This window comes from Moschus berezovskii, chromosome 8 (assembly GCF_049115385.1).
Source record: "Moschus berezovskii isolate FMDL1 chromosome 8, NW_MosBer_1.0, whole genome shotgun sequence".
NCBI classification, from domain to species: domain Eukaryota; kingdom Metazoa; phylum Chordata; class Mammalia; order Artiodactyla; family Moschidae; genus Moschus; species Moschus berezovskii.
Window position 1 is genome coordinate 88,110,750 of NC_142467.1, and position 16,637 is coordinate 88,127,386.

At 36.5% G+C, this 16,637-nt stretch overlaps 1 protein-coding gene across 1 annotated transcript in view; it reads left to right on the top strand.

The window, feature by feature from the left end:
• Positions 1 to 5,913, top strand: part of SLC27A6 (solute carrier family 27 member 6) — an 87,260-nt gene extending 81,347 nt beyond the window's left edge. Inside the window, exon 10 of the mRNA XM_055430666.2 lies at positions 3,985 to 5,913. Within this exon, the coding sequence (XP_055286641.2) occupies positions 3,985 to 4,161 (177 nt within the window). The 3' untranslated portion in view covers positions 4,162 to 5,913. The remainder of the gene's footprint in view (positions 1 to 3,984) is intronic.
• The last annotated feature ends 10,724 nt before the right edge of the window (positions 5,914 to 16,637 follow it).

Below are 16,637 nucleotides of genomic sequence, written 5' to 3' on the forward strand. Positions count from 1 at the left end.
CAAGGAGCAAGCGTCTTTTAATTTCATGGCTGCAGTCACATCTGCGGTGATTTTGGAGACGCCCCAAAATAAAGTCTGTCACTGTTTTAACTGTTTCCCCATCTGTTTGCCATGAAGTGATGGGACCAGATGCCATTTTCTTGGTTTTCTGAATGTTGAGTTTTCAGCCAACTTTTTCACTCTCTTCTTTCACTTTCATCAAGAGGCTCTTCAGTTCTTCTTTGCTTTCTGCCATAAGGGTGGTGTCATCTGCATATCTGAGGTTATTGATAGTTCTCCTGGCAATCTTGATTCCAGCTTGTGCTTCATCCAGCCTGGCATTTCGCATGATGCACTGTGTATATAAGTTAAATAAGCGAGTGACAATATACAGCCTTGATGTACTCCTTTCCCGATTTGGAACCAATCTGTTGTTCCATGTCTGGTTCTAACTGTTGCTTCTTGAGCTATATACAGATTTCTCAGAAGGAGGGTCATGTGGTCTTGTATTTCCATCTATTTAAGAATTTTCCGCAGTTTGTTGTGATCCACACAGTCAAAGGCTTTGGCGTGGTCAGTAATGCAAAAGATGTTTTTCTGGAACTCTTGCTTTTTTGATGATCCAGTGATGTTGGCAATTTGATCTCTGGTTCCTCTGTCTTTTCTAAATCCAGCTTGAACATCAGGAAGTTCATGGTTCACGTTCTGTTAAAGCCTGGCTTAGAGAATTTTGAGCATTACTTTGCTAGCATGTGAAATGAATGCAATTGTGCAGTAGTTTGAGCATTCTTGGGCATTGCTCTTCTTTGAGATTGAAATGAAAACTGACCTTTTCCAGTCCTGTGGCCACTGCTGAGTTTTCCAGTTTTGCTGGCATATTGAGTGTAGCACTTTCACAGCATCATCTTTTAGGATTTGAAATAGCTCAACTATTTCTTATCTTAACATAATCATGTAGAATTTTTCTAGGTATATGTGTCATATCACTGTTAGATCCCTAATAGAGCAACAGCTGACTTAATATTCTTTTTTAAAATATTTGCTGAGTAATCACTGTGGCCAAGTCACTGCTTGGCCAATGAGATGTATCATCTAAACTGTCACAAATACATATCCATTTACATCGTACTTTAAGAGCTTTTACATATATTATCTCAGATTATTTTTATAGCAATGCTCTAAAATGATAAATGTAGTGCAAAGTGCAAGTTCTTCAGTTGTGTCCAACTCTTTGCGACCCCATGGACTTTACAGTCCATGGAATTCTCCAGTAATTATGAAAAAGAAGTAACACATTTTTAATTGAAATTTTTGAAATAATTGTAGATTCACATGCATTTGTAAAAGTCAATACAGAAAAATCCTCTGTGCCTTTTACTTAGCTTCCTCTAATGGTACCATTTTTCACAATGATTATTGAATATTGACAATGATACAGTCCACTCGTCTTATTAAAATTTCCTCTGTTTTTACTTGTACTCATTTATGTGTATGTGTGTATCATTCCATACATTTTTATAACCTTTATGGCTTGTATCAATTACCATAGTCAAGATGTGAACAATTCCACTACCACAATGCTCCCTCCTGTTACCCTTTTATAACTCTACTCAGCTCCTTCTGTCCCTCCCATCTTGCCCCAGAAGAATATATTTTAATGGAGTAGAAAGTTGATGGATCAAATAATATTTTAAACATGTAGCTACAAGGGCAACTTAAAATTCACAATCATTAATCAGAAGAAATATTTTGGGCACAGGACTCCTCCAAAGATTAAATCAGTCTTGTACAAATTTAGAAGATATTTGAGAATCATTAAACACCTAAAACCCATGATCCATGAGAGTTATGTTTATTATAGTATTTGCTATAATGTCATGTATCGTGCATGACAGTTGGCAGCATGATTATTTAATAAATAAATAATATAATAATAAATAAATGATCTGATCTAAGTAACTCAAAAGTATGAGTTACTTCTGGCAAAATGAATAGAATGACTATTTATTAAAAATTTGTTTAGCGCATATTTTAAAAGGATCCTTTTGCCAGTAAATTTACAAAAAATTTTCAAATGTGATATTACTCAATATGGCTGAGATGCAGTTAAACTGGTCTTTTCAGTCTGCTTGTGGAAGCACAAATTGCTATCATCACTTTAGAAAACAATTTGGTAAATGTGTGATCATACTCTTAAAATCTGCATATATTTTGATTTTGTAATTTCAGTTCCAAAAATTTACTCTTAGGACATAACTAAAGATGCATAAATGTTATGTATAAAATGTTATTCCTTATAGTAGTAAAATTTTTTTTCTGTTCTCTATAAGTTCAAGAATGAGTGTAAGGTTAATTAGCATATTATACTTAGAGGAACTCTTATGAAACCATTAAATTGTGATATTTTGATGAAAATTACCTAATCTGGAGAAAAATACCAAGTATAATGTTTCTGTCATTTTTTTAAAAAAAGGCAGAACATTAAATTTTACGTAGTGAACTTCTAGTTTTCTAAAAGAGAAAAAATAATATATGCTTCTACACAGTTACATCTAATTCTGTGATGACAGTGTGGGATAGGGGATGAGATTACAGAAGAAGGTTCAAAAAGAAGTAGATTTAGTTGAATTAGCTCATAAGGATGTATAAAAATGGCCAAACTACTCATAGAACCTGTGAGTTATATGGACCCTGCATGTCATCTGACTTAAAACAAGGTTGCTTCTTTATGCCTGAAACTACCACACAGATCCTTTAAATTCCTTGTCTCCTTTAAATTCTTGAAAGCAAAGATTCGTAAGCTTTCTAGATCCATAGGACCTTTAGTGTCTTAGTAATTATTTCATGGCACTCTTGGGTCAAAACCTACGGCTTCCCTGTGGCATCTATCTGCAATGCGGAAGACCCAAGTTCGATCCCTGGGTCGGGAAGATCCCCTGGAGAAGGAAATGGCAACCCACTCCAGTATTCTTGCCTGGAAAATCCCATGGACAGAGGAGCCTGGTGGGCTACAGTCTGTAGGGTCGCAAAGAGTTGGACATGACTGAGTGACTTCACTTGGGTCAAAACAAATACCTAACCATTCATTTATTCAGTAGTTAGGACAAAGTAAAATAAATATTTAGGTCTAATAAATTAGTTGCTATTTGTAAAGATAACGCATATAAGTAGAAATAAAATGCTTTTATTTCATATTTAAATAATCAGATGTATTAAGGAGATGTTACATTGGGTATTACACAGCTCCTCAAATTTTGGAGTTACATTATATTGAACAGGACCAGACTAATTCCATACTCCACATTGATTTTTGATTATGCTTGCTTTTTATGATAGCAACCACTGAAAACCCTGTTTCCCAGAGACATGACATCATGGAAAAAAATGTATCACAAAATAATATTGAAACTGTGAACTGTTCAGTACCTTGAGTCAGTAGTTTTCTTATGTGATATCAGATGTCACTGGATTTACCTTGAAAAATTTAAATATCCCGTGGAGACCCTGGAAATTCACTGAGGTACCATGAAGCACCTCAGTGTATAGTTTGGGAACCCAAGTTTTAGATTACTCCTTATGCTCTCTGGTTCTTGCAGTATTCTGCCTTGTGGAATAGATTCCTGTCTTTTGTAACTTTTATCTCCTTACAGTCTAGTAGCATTCTTTGTACATGATATTGTATTGATGTTGGACTGGAGAGATAAATCTATATGTTTTAGACATATTTGTAATCAGTTATAATCAGTTATTAACTATATTCATATTTTTTATATATTGAATGAAGTTTACAGGAAAATCAAGGTAAAGATTTAAGTGTTCTAAAGGGCACTTAGAATTTAAAAATCTAAAAATTTTTAATGTTAAATTATTAGTAGTAAAAACAGAGATGCTTACTGGATATAAAAATGTTATAATTAAATATTATGGTCTGTATTGTTGAATATTTTATTTGTATATTATAGATAATGTTAAATGATTCCACTAATCCAGGTCATTGCTTTATAGGAAAAGATGGAAGCAACAGGAACATTCAAACTAAAGAAGTTTCAGTTGGTGGAAGAAGGATTTAGTCCACTGAAAATTTCCGACCCACTTTACTTTATGGATAACTTGAAAAAATCATATATTCCCTTGACCAAAGAAATTTATGATCAGATAATATTAGGGGAGATTAAACTTTAAGATGTTTTTATATATGGGATTTTCATACGCTGCTTAGGAGGGATGAGAGGAGAGTGATTCTTTAATATGAAAAGGGGAGTGGGAACTGACATTAATTAAGCATGCACTGTATTTCCTTAATATGAAACAATTTTTCCTTAATTAAGTAATAATTTAAATTTGTCTCAATTGATAACAAACTTTAGTTGATTATTCTTTTTACATATTTGGGATCCAAAGTGCATAAGTAAATATCTGCCTTAAAGTTTTTAAATAATAAATAAGTGGTTAACAATTTAGACACATGCTAAAAATATACATATTAATATTTAAAATTTCTAGCTTTGAGTGAAGGGTTGAATTTTACTCAAATATTTGATTTTTATGTGCCCTGTCTTACAACTCAAAAAAACTATCCTTATTAATATGAGTTTTGAGGTTTTGTTTTGATTTTTTTGATTGTAAATTTTCATTCAAAGGAAGGTAACTGACTAAATGCATGCACTCCTATATCCTTTTTTCTAAATTCACATGAAGATGCTAGAAGAAATGTAAAAATATGAAACAATAAAGCAGGAAAACTGGTAAGCCCCAAGCATTTAGGAATTTTGGGAAGATATATAAATGGGATCAAGTTGATGCTAAAATCCAATGGAGCTATGCTTGTGGTGGTTTAGTTGCTAAGTCATGTCCGACCCTTGCAACCCCATGGACTGAGCCCACCAGGCTCCTCAGTCCATGGGATTTTCCAGGCAAGAATACTGGAGTGGGTTGCCATTTCCTTCTCAGGGGATCTTCCGTACCCAGGAATCAAACCCAGGTCTCCTGCAATGCAGGTGGACTCTTGCATTGCAGGCAGATTCTTTACTGACTGAGCTACGAGGTAAACCCTCAACAGAGCTATAGAAACCACTAACAATACAGTGAAATGATAGACTAGAATAGGACCCATGTGTTAACACCAAGATCAGATGCATAAAGGCTTTGAATGTGAACAGGTTTTCTGAATAGTTAACCAGGAAATATATCACAAAAATTGTGTAATAATCACAGTGGTACTTATCTCCATCTGGAAGCACCAGACTCCAGTGTTTGGCTGAAGCCAAAAGCAGGTGAAAGACTCTTATCAAAGTAAGCTAAGGAGTGGGTGGTGGAGCTGGTCTTAAAAGTACTGTATAGCGCAGGGAATTCTGCTCAGTGTTATGTGGCAGCTTGTATAGGAGGGGTGTTGTAGTATAATGAATACTTGTATATGTATGGCTGAGTCCCTTTGCTGTCCACCGGAAACTCTTGCAACATTGTTAATCAGCTAAACTCCAATACAAAATTGGAAGTTAAAAAAGAAGAAAAAAAGCAGGCCCAGCAGGCAACTCCTTTGCCCATAAACCTAATTCTCTGTACAACCAGAAGGAAATTTAGCTTTGTGTCCTGTTGCTTCCCCATACTAAAATGTTTATTTTGCCTGGAAGAGAAGTTGCAAATAGTTCCTTTTTGTCATTGTCAGAAAAATATATATTATAAAGGTAAAATATTTTTTAATGTAAAGATTAATCATAAGTAGCATATAAACAAAAGGTCACTCTTTCTAATGAAGAAAATAAAAGAGAAAATAATGTCAACTTTGAAAAAATCCATAATTTAAGAGAAAAATTTTAAATGAATAGGAATAGAAAAAGTTAAATAAATCTAAGGGTATCCATGTTCTTACTATGTAAATAAAAATGGATTATTGTCTTTATTAAAAATTTATGAAGTAAATGAAATTTTTATTTAATTTTTGTATTGGTTATCTGACTGTTATTTACCTTTTCCATTAAAAAACTGTTTTGCTTTTATGTTTATATTTTAAATTTAGATTAACATGCAATAAATTTGAATGAACTTTTTTTATACTAATTCATAGCTCCTTAAAATCTTTGGAGGCTAGATTGAGAGACAAGATGATGGAGTAGAAGAACATGAGCTTACCTCTTCTTGTAGAAACACCAAAATACAGCTAACTGCTGAATGACCATCAACAAAAAAAAACAGTGGGATCTACCAAAAAAGATGTCCTGCATCCAAAGACAAAGAATAAGCCACAACAGGATGGTAGGAGGGGTGCAATCATGATAAAATCAAATCCCATACATGCCATGTAAGCAACCCGCAAACTGGAAAATAATTATAACACAGAAGTTTTCCCACAAGATTCAAAGCTCTGATCCCCACATCAGGCTTCCTATGCTGGGGATGGCAGGGGGCAGGGAGCCGTCTGTCAATGGGAGGAGGAACCCCCAGAGGATCTAGCTCTGGTGGTCAATGGAGTTGGAGCTCAGGAATTCCACAGGACTGGGGGAAACAAAACACTCTTGGACGATGCATACAAAGTCTCATGCACACCAAAGCCCAGGGGAAAAAGCAGCAACCTCATAAGAAACTGGACCAGACCTATCTGCTAGTATTGGAGGGTCTTCTGAGAAGGTGCAGTTTGGGGGGTGGCATGAGGGGGTGCAGTTCACTACTGGGACAAAGACAGTGGCAGCAATAATTCTGGAGAGTACTCATTGGTGTGAATCCTTTTGAAGGTCACCATTTTCTTATCAAGATGTAACGCCACACAACAGTCTGTAGGCTCCAGTGTTGGGACTCGTCTGGTTAAATAACTAATAGGGAGAGAACACAGCCCTACCCATCAGCAAACAGGCTGCTTAAAGTCTTCATCAGCACTCAGCTACGCAATAAATAAGCTCCTTGACACAGCCCTGCCCACCAGTGGGACAAGACCCAACTTCACCCACCACTGGGCGGTAACCAGTCCCTCCCACCAGGAAACCTGCACAAACCTCTTAGACAGCCTCATCCAGCAGAGGGCAGACACTTGAAGCAAGGAAAACTACAACTCTGCAGCCTGCAGAACATAAACCTCAGTCATAGAATGTCACATAAAATGAGACAGCAGAGGAAAATGTCCTAGATGAAGGAACAAGGTAAAATCCCAGAGCAACTAAATGAAGTAGAGGTAAGCAATCTACTGGAAAAGGAATTCAGCATAATGATAATGAAGATGATGACCCAAAATTTCAGAAGAAGAATGGAGGAGCAGATTGAGAAGATACAAGAAATATTTAACAAAGACCTAAAGAACAAACAGAGAAGAACAATACAATAACTGAAATGAAAAATACACTAGAACAAATCAATAGCAAAGTAACAGAGGCAGGAGAATGGATAAGGAAGCTGTAAGACAGAATGGTAGAATTTGCTGCTGTGGATCAGAATAAAGCAAAAAGAATGATTAGAAGCAAAGAAAGTAGAAGAGACCTTTAGGACAACATTCAGTCAGTTCAGTTCAGTTCAGTCGCTCAGTCATGTCCGACTCTCCGCAACCCCATGAATCACAGCACGCCAGTCCTCCCTGTCCGTCACCAACTCCTGGAGTTCACTCAAACTCATGTCCACAGAGTTGGTGATGCCATCCAGCCATCTCATTCTCTGTCGTCCTCTTCTCCTCCCACCCCCAACCTTTCCCAGCATCAGAGTCTTTTCCAGTGAGTCAACTCGAAATGCACCTAAATTTGCATTAAAGGGGTCCCAGAAGGAAAAGAGAGAGAGAGAAAGGAACTGAGAAGGTGTTTGAAGAGATAGTAGTCACAAATTTCCCCAACATGGGAAAATTAAACAGTCACCCACGTCCACAAAGCGCAGAGAGTATCAGGAAGGATAAACCCAAGGAGGAGCATGCAAGACACTTAGTAATCAAGTTGACAAAAATTAAAGACAAAGAAAAAACATTAAAAGCAATGTATAATGTATTACAGAATTCCTATAAGGTTACCAGCTGATTTATTAGCAGAAGCTCTGTAGGCTGAAAGGGAAGGGCACAATATATTTAAAGTGATGAAAAGATAGAACAACCAAGAATAATCTACCAAGCAAGGCTCTCATTCAGACTTGACAAAGAAATCAAAAGGTTATAGACAAGCAGAAGCTAAGAGAATTCAGCACCACCAGACCAGTTTTGCCACAAGGACTAAAGGAACTTCTCTGGGTGAAAAAGAAAATGCTCAACTAGAAACAAGAAAATTATGAACAGAAAAGCTCACTGGTGAAGCCAACCATATAGTAAAGGTAGGAAATAATTCATACACAAGAATGATATCAAAACCAGCAACTGTGAGGAGAGCACAAATGCAGAGTTTTGGAAATGCATTTGAAATGAAAAGACCAGCAACTTAAAACAATTTTGGCTATATAGAGACTGCTTTTATCAAAATCCCATAGTAATAATGAACTGAAAATCTACAATGGATACACACAGAAAATAAAAAAGAATCCAAACATAACACTAAAGTTAGTCATGAGATCACAAGAGAACAAAGGAGGAAGGGAAGAAAAAAGACCTATAAAAAACACATCCAAAACAATGAACAAAATGGCAATAATACATACCAATAATTGTCTTAAAGAGATTAAGTGCTCCAACCAAGAGAGATAGACTGACTTAATGGATACATAAATAAGACCTGTATGTATGCTACCTACAAGAGACCCAGTTTAGATCTAGGAAGACATCCAGACTGAAAGTGAGGAGATGGAAAAAAGTATTCCATGAAAATCAAAAGAAAACTGGACTAGTAGTACTCACATCCAACAAAATATATTTGGAAATAAAGACTGTTATGAGAGACAAAGAAGGAAACTGAATAATGATCAAGGGATCAACCCAAAAAGATGATATAACAACTATTAATAAATATGCAAATAATATATTTCAATATTTAAGGCAGGTACAAACAGCCATAAAAGGACAAATCAACAGTAACACAATAAGTGTGGGAGACTTTAACACTTTCATCAGTGGGCAGATCCTCTGGACAGAAAATCAATAAGGAAGCACTGGCTTTAAATGACACATTAGGCCAGATGGAAGTAATTGAAATTTAAAAAGCATTCCATCCAAAAGCATCAGAATACACATTCTTCTCAAGTGCACATGAAACATTCTCCAGGCTTGATCACATGCTGCACAACAAAGTGAGCCTTGGTAAAATTAAGAAAATTGAAATCATATGAGACATCCTTTCCTACCACAATTCTATGAGATTAGAAATAAACTACAAGAAAAAATACTAAAAAACACAAACACGTGACAGCTAAATAGTATGGGAGAACTGAAGCTCCAATACTTTGACGACCTGATGCAAAGAACTAACTCATTGGAAAAGACCCTGATGCTAGGAAAGATTGAAGGCAGGAGAAGGGGATGACAACCAGATGGTTGGATGGCATCACTGACTGGTTAGACATGAGTTTGAACGAGCTCTGGGAGTTAGTGATCAACAGGGAAGTTTGGTGTGCTGCAGTCCATGGGGTCACAAAGGGTCAGACATGACTGAATGACTGAACTGAGCTGAACTAAGCAACCAATAGATTACTGAAGAAATCAAAGAGGAAATCAAAAAATACCTAGAGACAGATGAAAATGAAAACACATGATATAAAACCTGTGGGACAGAAGCAAAAGCCGTTCTAAGAGGGAAGTTTATAGCAATACAATCTTAAATTATTTACTTAATAATTTACTTGAATTATTTACTTAAATCTCAGTAAATAAAAATCTCAAATCAATAACCTTAACCTTACACCTAAAGCGACTAGAGAAAAATAACAAACAAAACCCAAAATTAGTAGAAGGAAAGGAATTATAAAGATCAGAGCAGAAATGATTGAAATAGAGATGAAGAAAACAATAAAAAATATCAATGAAACTGAAAGCTGGTTCTTTGAAAAGATAAATAAAATTGATAAACCTTTAACCAGACTCATCAAGAAAAAGAGGTAAAGAGCTCATATCGATAAAATTAGAAATTAAAAAGAAATTACAATGGACACCACAGAAATACAAAGGATCAAAAGAGACTACTCAAGTGGCACAGTGGTAAAGAATCCACCTGCCAATGCAGGAAACACAGGTTTGATCCTTGGATTGGGAAGATCCCATGGAGAAGGAAAAGGCAACTCACTCCAGTATTCTTGCCTGGCGAGTGGACAGAGGAGCCTGGTGGGCTGCAATCCATGGGTCAGAAAGAGTTGGACACAACTTAGGGACTAAACAACAGCAAAATGCAAATAATAATTATAGCAATGACTGTGAAATTCAATGGAAAAATTATAGATATTTATGAAGCACTGGGGAAAGAAATCTTAAAGTTCTTTACAAATTAGGAAACTCCAACTTAAAATAAGGATGAGATACTTTTTACCAATGAAAGTTGAACAATTATAAAGATTGGATGGTTCTAGAGCTGGCATCATACTGAAAATAGAACACTTATAGGTATCAGTCAGTTCAGTTCAGTCGCTCAGTCGTGTCCGACTCTCCGCGACCCCATGAATCACAGCACGCCAGGCCTCCCTGTCCATCACCAACCCCCGGAGTACACTCAAATTCATGTCCACAGAGTCGGTGATGCCATCCAGCCATCTCATTCTCCATCGTCCCCTTCTCCTCCCTCCCCCAACCTTTCCCAGCATCACAGTCTTTTCCAGTGAGTCAACTCGTCACATGAGGTGGCCAAAGTATTGCAGTTTCAGCTTTAGCATCAGTCCCTCCAATGAACATCCAGGGTTGATCTCCTTTAGAATGGTCTGGTTGGATCTCCTTGCAGTATAAGGGACTCTCAAGAGTCTTCTCCAACACCACAGTTCAAAAGCTTCGATAGGTAGGCCTATAAACGAGTACAACTTTCTGGAGACTAGTACCTGTCAGAATGTAAAATGCATATAACTTTGACCCAGCTATTCTACTCCTAGGAATAAAAAGTTATTGATAGCGAGCCAGTATTTATGTTATATTAGATTCAATTCAGGGCAATATTATTAATGGAAGACAACCGAAACATAGAGAAACTAAATAAATCTTGGTAGAATCTATATTTTGTGATGCTCTGCAATGATTACAAAAATGAGATCAAAATGTCAGTATGTGCTAATGTGGAATCATTTCCATGTTATATGAGTAAGTACAGAGTTTGCAGAGAGTATCATTTGTTAAAAATGCATTGAGAAATACAAGTATCTGCAAGGACATAGCCTTAATTAAGAAGTATAGAGTTGGATGGGCAATGGGTGGGTTTTTACTTTTTACTCTATACGCTCTGTGTCATTTGAATTGAAAAACTCCGCTTATGTATACTTTTAAGACCGCTTAAAAGTTAACTGTCTTTTTTAGAAAAAAAAAAAAAAAGTTAACTGTCTTGACACCTCTAAGGAAAGCATAAGATAGATAGCAGAGAATTGAATTGTGTTGTTACAGGAGAAAATGTAATATACGCAACCTTTCTCAGTGGAAATAATTTTTAGGTTGTCATCTTCTCTTTCAATATATTTTACTTCCCTGTAGATTATACCACTTCTTGACATAAATAAGATGAATTAAGACAGTTCAAGAGAAGAATAAAAAAAATTTGTTATTTTTTTATAAACTTCATACATGAGTGTTATCTTCTTGAGGAAGCACACTCTGGCTATTAATTCTGCCTACATTTCAGTTACTTTGCAAGTAAATTTTAAAATATGTAACAGAAACCAAATTTGAACCACATTCTTGATGATCTTTCATGATTTGTTACACCTGTTTTTTTTTTTAAACTGGTGAAAGGATTTATCATTGGGGCTGTAGTTTCCAGACCAGAAAGCTCTGGGTAACATCTTCACCAAATTAAAAGTCAAAGTTAATATGCAATATTAAAAATGTCTGTGGAGTTTATTGACCTCTTGCAGTGCTCTCATTGTCTTTTCCTTAGTCAGAATTTTGGTTTCCTGATTTAAACTGACATTTCATCCATGTGAGCTATTTGACTCACTTCCTTCTGGAGAAAGGGGCATAGCTGTACTATTACCATCTGTGTACTCTGTCATATTTCAACAATGAGGTAAAAGGGTGAAAGTGGGATTGCATTTCCCAATCAGCACAGCCTGACCTTGTGAAGAGAGATGATTTCTCCTCTTCATCTGATTACTACAGGAAGCCTTTATTGCCACAGTCCTCAGCCTCCAACAAGAGGCCATGATTCTCAGGGTCAGAGTGAGCAACAATCATTTGTGCATCTTTTAATATGTAGATTCTCAGGTGCTCCCCCAACTCTACTAAATCAGGAACTCTGTTGGATATAGGTCCTGGGAACTTGCATTTTAAATATCTCCTCTAAGATTCAGTCCCAATCTTCATTAAACCAACTGGTCGCTCATGTTTTCTTTACTATGTCATACTTCTCCATGCTTTCCCAGTCTTCCAGCCCACATCCACCCCATTGCATTCAGTTGACAGCGTGCCTCACACTTATTGAGAACATACAAGTCACCATCTGGGGATACCACTATTTTCATAGCACTTGAAAAATTATAAGTCCACATGCCAATTACTTTCATTTTTCTTGCCATGGAATGAACGTTCCTTTTACTATCAAAAGCGCTTACCTTCTATGTTCTGGAAGTCATCTTCTCTCCCCCAACTTAAGAATTCTTCCAATTTTAGCACACTTAGTGGCCCATCACTTCCTTAGACCTGGGAATGAGCCTTCCCAACACTGCGGGACACAATGGCCATGAAATGGTGTCACATGGTCAGATATGTGACTATGAAGGGATCTTGCTGACTGGAAGTTGGTTCTTGCCAGCTGCCTCTACAAAGATTACATCATGACCATTGCAAGCTGCTGACCTTCAACACCCCCTGAAAGAAGTTCAGGGTGAAAATCAGGAATGAGGCACTCTGTGCTCTGAAAAAAAAAAACAAACTGGCAGAACAGGCCTTCAGATAGTTAGATCTTTTCAGAAAAAGGTTTTATGAGTTCCAATTCTTACATCTTCTCATACCTAGAAAAAGGCTGACGTCATTAATGGGGAAATCTGCTTTGGCTATTAAAAAAAAAAATTTTTTTTTTTTTTTCAATTAAAAGTCAAAATAGAGTAGCTATGGTTCAGACATCCTGGGAAATAACTATTTCCCAGATATCCTGAAAAATGATATTATGGGTGTGATTTCAGATTAGACGCTGTGACCTAATGTAGAACTTAATGCTCCTGTAATGCATTTTTGCTTCTGTACTTTGCTTGCTGTTCGTAAAACCAAAGTTACTCCATTTTAAGATAAGGTTGTTTTTAAGTAAAGATTCCTAAACTTGTTTTTGAAAAAATAAAAATAAATAAATAAATAAAACCTAAAAAAAAAAATTCTTCCAGATTATCTTCCTTTCTCTTCTGAATTTAATCTCTCCTCTCTATTCAATTATTTTCCTCAGTATATAAATATGACCTGTTATTTTCCACATTTAAAAACAATTCCTTTTTCTAGAACTATACTAAACTAGAACTCGGTAATTTTAAAGTATGTGTGGAAAAATAAGCAGGCAAAAGTATCTAAGATAATTTTGCAAAAGGATGAGCCATGAGGGCTAATGAGTCATATCTCATATTAAAACATTTCATAAACACTCAGCAGTTAAAGCAGTGTTTTCCTGGTTCATGGATAGACAGGTCGGCCAATGGAAAATGATCAAAAGGTTGAAAGAAAGACAAGAATTTTAATGATGTGGGTAACCATGATGGTGTGGTCACTCACCTACAGCCAGCAATCCTGGAGTGTGAAGTGAAGTAGTTCTTAGGAAGCATCACTATGAACAAAGCTAGTGGAGGTGATGGAATTCCAGCTGAGCTATTTCAAATCCTAAAAGATGATTCTGTTAAAGTGCTGCACTCAATATGCCAGCAAATTTGGAAAACTCAGCAGTGGCCACAGACTGTAAAATCAGTTTTCATTCCAATCCCAAAGAAAGGCAATGTAGACTTACATTTTTCAAGTACTATGAAAATGACTTTGTTTCCAGATGGTTACTTGTATATTTGCAAATTACTGTACAATTGCAATCATTTCACATGCTAGAAAAATTATGCTCAAAATTCAATAAAAATTATGCTCAAAATTCAAGCTAGGCTTTAGCAGTACGTGAACTAAGAATGTTGAGATGTACAAGCTGGATTTAGAAAGGGCAAAGGAACCCGAGATCAAATTGCCAACATCTGTTGGATCATAGAAAAAGCAAGGGAATTCCAGAAAAATATCTACTTCTGCTTCATTGACTACACTAAAGCCTTTGACTGTGTGAATCACAGCAAACTGGAAAATTCTTAAAGAGATGGGAATACCAAACCACCTTACCTGCCTCCTGAGAAACCTGTATGCAGGAAAAGAAGCAACAGTTAGAAGTGGACACATAAACACAGACTGGTTCAAAACTGGGAAAGGAGTACATCAAGGCTGTATATTGTCACCCTGCTTATTTAACTTCTGTGCAGAGTACATCATGCGAAATGCCAGCTGGATGACCCACAAACTGGAATCAAGCTTGCTGGGAGAAATATCAACAACCTCAGATATGCAGATGATACCATTTTAATGGCAGAAAGTGAAGAGGAATTAAAGAGCCTCTTGATGAAGGTGAAAGAGGAAAATGAAAAAGCTGGCATAAAACTCAACATTCAGAAAATGAAGATCATGGCATCGAGTCCCATCACTTCACAACAAATAGATGAGGAAAAAGTGGAAATAGTGACAGATTTCATTTTTGGGGGCTTCAAAATCATTGCAGACAGTGACTGCAGCCATGATGCTCGCTCCTTGGAAGAAAAGCTATGACCAACCTAGACAGCATATTAAAAAGAAACATCACTTTGCCGATAAAGATCCATATAGTAAAAACTGTGGTTTTTTCAGTAGTCATGTACGGGTGTGCGAGTTGGACCATAAAGAACATTGAGAGCCGAAGAATTGATGCTTTTGAACTGTGGTGTTAGAGAAGACTCTTGAGAGTCCCTTGGACAGCAAGGTGATCAAACCAGTCAATCCTAAAGGAAATCAATCCTGAATATTCATTAGAAGGACTGATGGTGAAGCTTAAGCTCTATAACTTTCACCACCTGATGCAAAGAGGTGACTCATTGGAAAAGACCCTGAAGCTGTGAAAGGTTGAAGACAGAAGGAGAAGGGGCGACAGAGGATGAGATGGTTGGATGGCACCATTGACTCAATTGACGTGAGTTTGAGCAAACTCAGGGAGATAGTGAAGGACTGGGAGGCCTGGCTTGCTGCAGTTCATGGGGTCACAAAGAGCTGGACATGACTTAGGGACTGAACAACAACAAATGACAGCAATAGAACATGTTTAAATAAATGGTCTTGAGACAAAAAGATTACCATCTGGAAAAGATAAATTCATACCACATACTGTATATGAGGATAACCTCTAAGCACATGAAATATTTAAATGTGAAACATTGAAAGAAAACATGAGCCAATATCTCTATAACACTGGAGAGGCAAAGGCCTTTCAAATATAACTCAAAATTCACAAATCAAAATGGAAAGATAAAAATATTTGATGACATAAAAGGAAAGAAGGAAAAATGAGGATACAGCAGAGGGAGATGATGGGGAGAAAGTATGAAAGAGAGAGAAGAAGAGAAGTTGGAGGAGGAAGAAAGAAAAGAGAAATTCCAGTTTGGGGAAAAGAATACCACAAAATCAAATGACAAATGAAAAACTAGGGGAATATCTGCAACTCACATCACATATAAGGGATAATCTCTTAAAGATCTCTTCGAAAAGGTAAGTAGTGTGGTACATATATACAATGGAATATTACTCAGCTATTAAAAAGAACACATTTAAGTCAGTTCTAATGAGGTGGATGAAACTGGAGCCTATTATACAGAGGGAAGTAAGTCAGAAAGAAAAACAGCGATGCATTATATTAACACATATATATGGAATTTAGAAAGATGGTAACGATGACCCTGTATGTGAGACAGTGGAAGAGACGCAGATGTAAAGAACAGACTTTTGGACTCTGTGGGAGAAGGTGAGGGTGGGAAGATTTGAGAGAAAAGCACTGAAACATGTACATTACCATATGTGATAGATCACCAGTCCAAGTTCAATGCATGAAGCAGGGCACTCAAAGCCAGTGCACTGGGACATCCCAGAGGGATGGGATGGGGAAGGAGGTGGGAGGGTGTTTGGGATGGGGGGGACACATGTACACCCATGGCTGATTCATGTCAATGTATGGCAAAAACCACCACAATATTGTAAAGTAATTAGCTTCCAATTAAAATAAATAAAAATTTTTTAAAAGAAAAGATAAGTAGACAGTTAACAAAAACAACAACAAAAAATAAATGAAGTTTATAAAATAAACAGTTCAGAGAAATTACTTTTCTCAAGTGTATAAAAAATGTCCTTGCTTATTCATAATAAGAGAAGCACATACATACTGAAAGTACACTTTGCTTCTATTTTGCACTTATATTGTCAAAATTCAAAAGTTTCCCAACAGTTGGCAAGGGAGTAAGAAAACAGGCCTTCATATATTGCTAATGGAAGTATAAAATTATATAACCCCATAGAAATCACTCTAGCAATATCTATAACTTGATAAAGCAGGTATCTTTGGTCT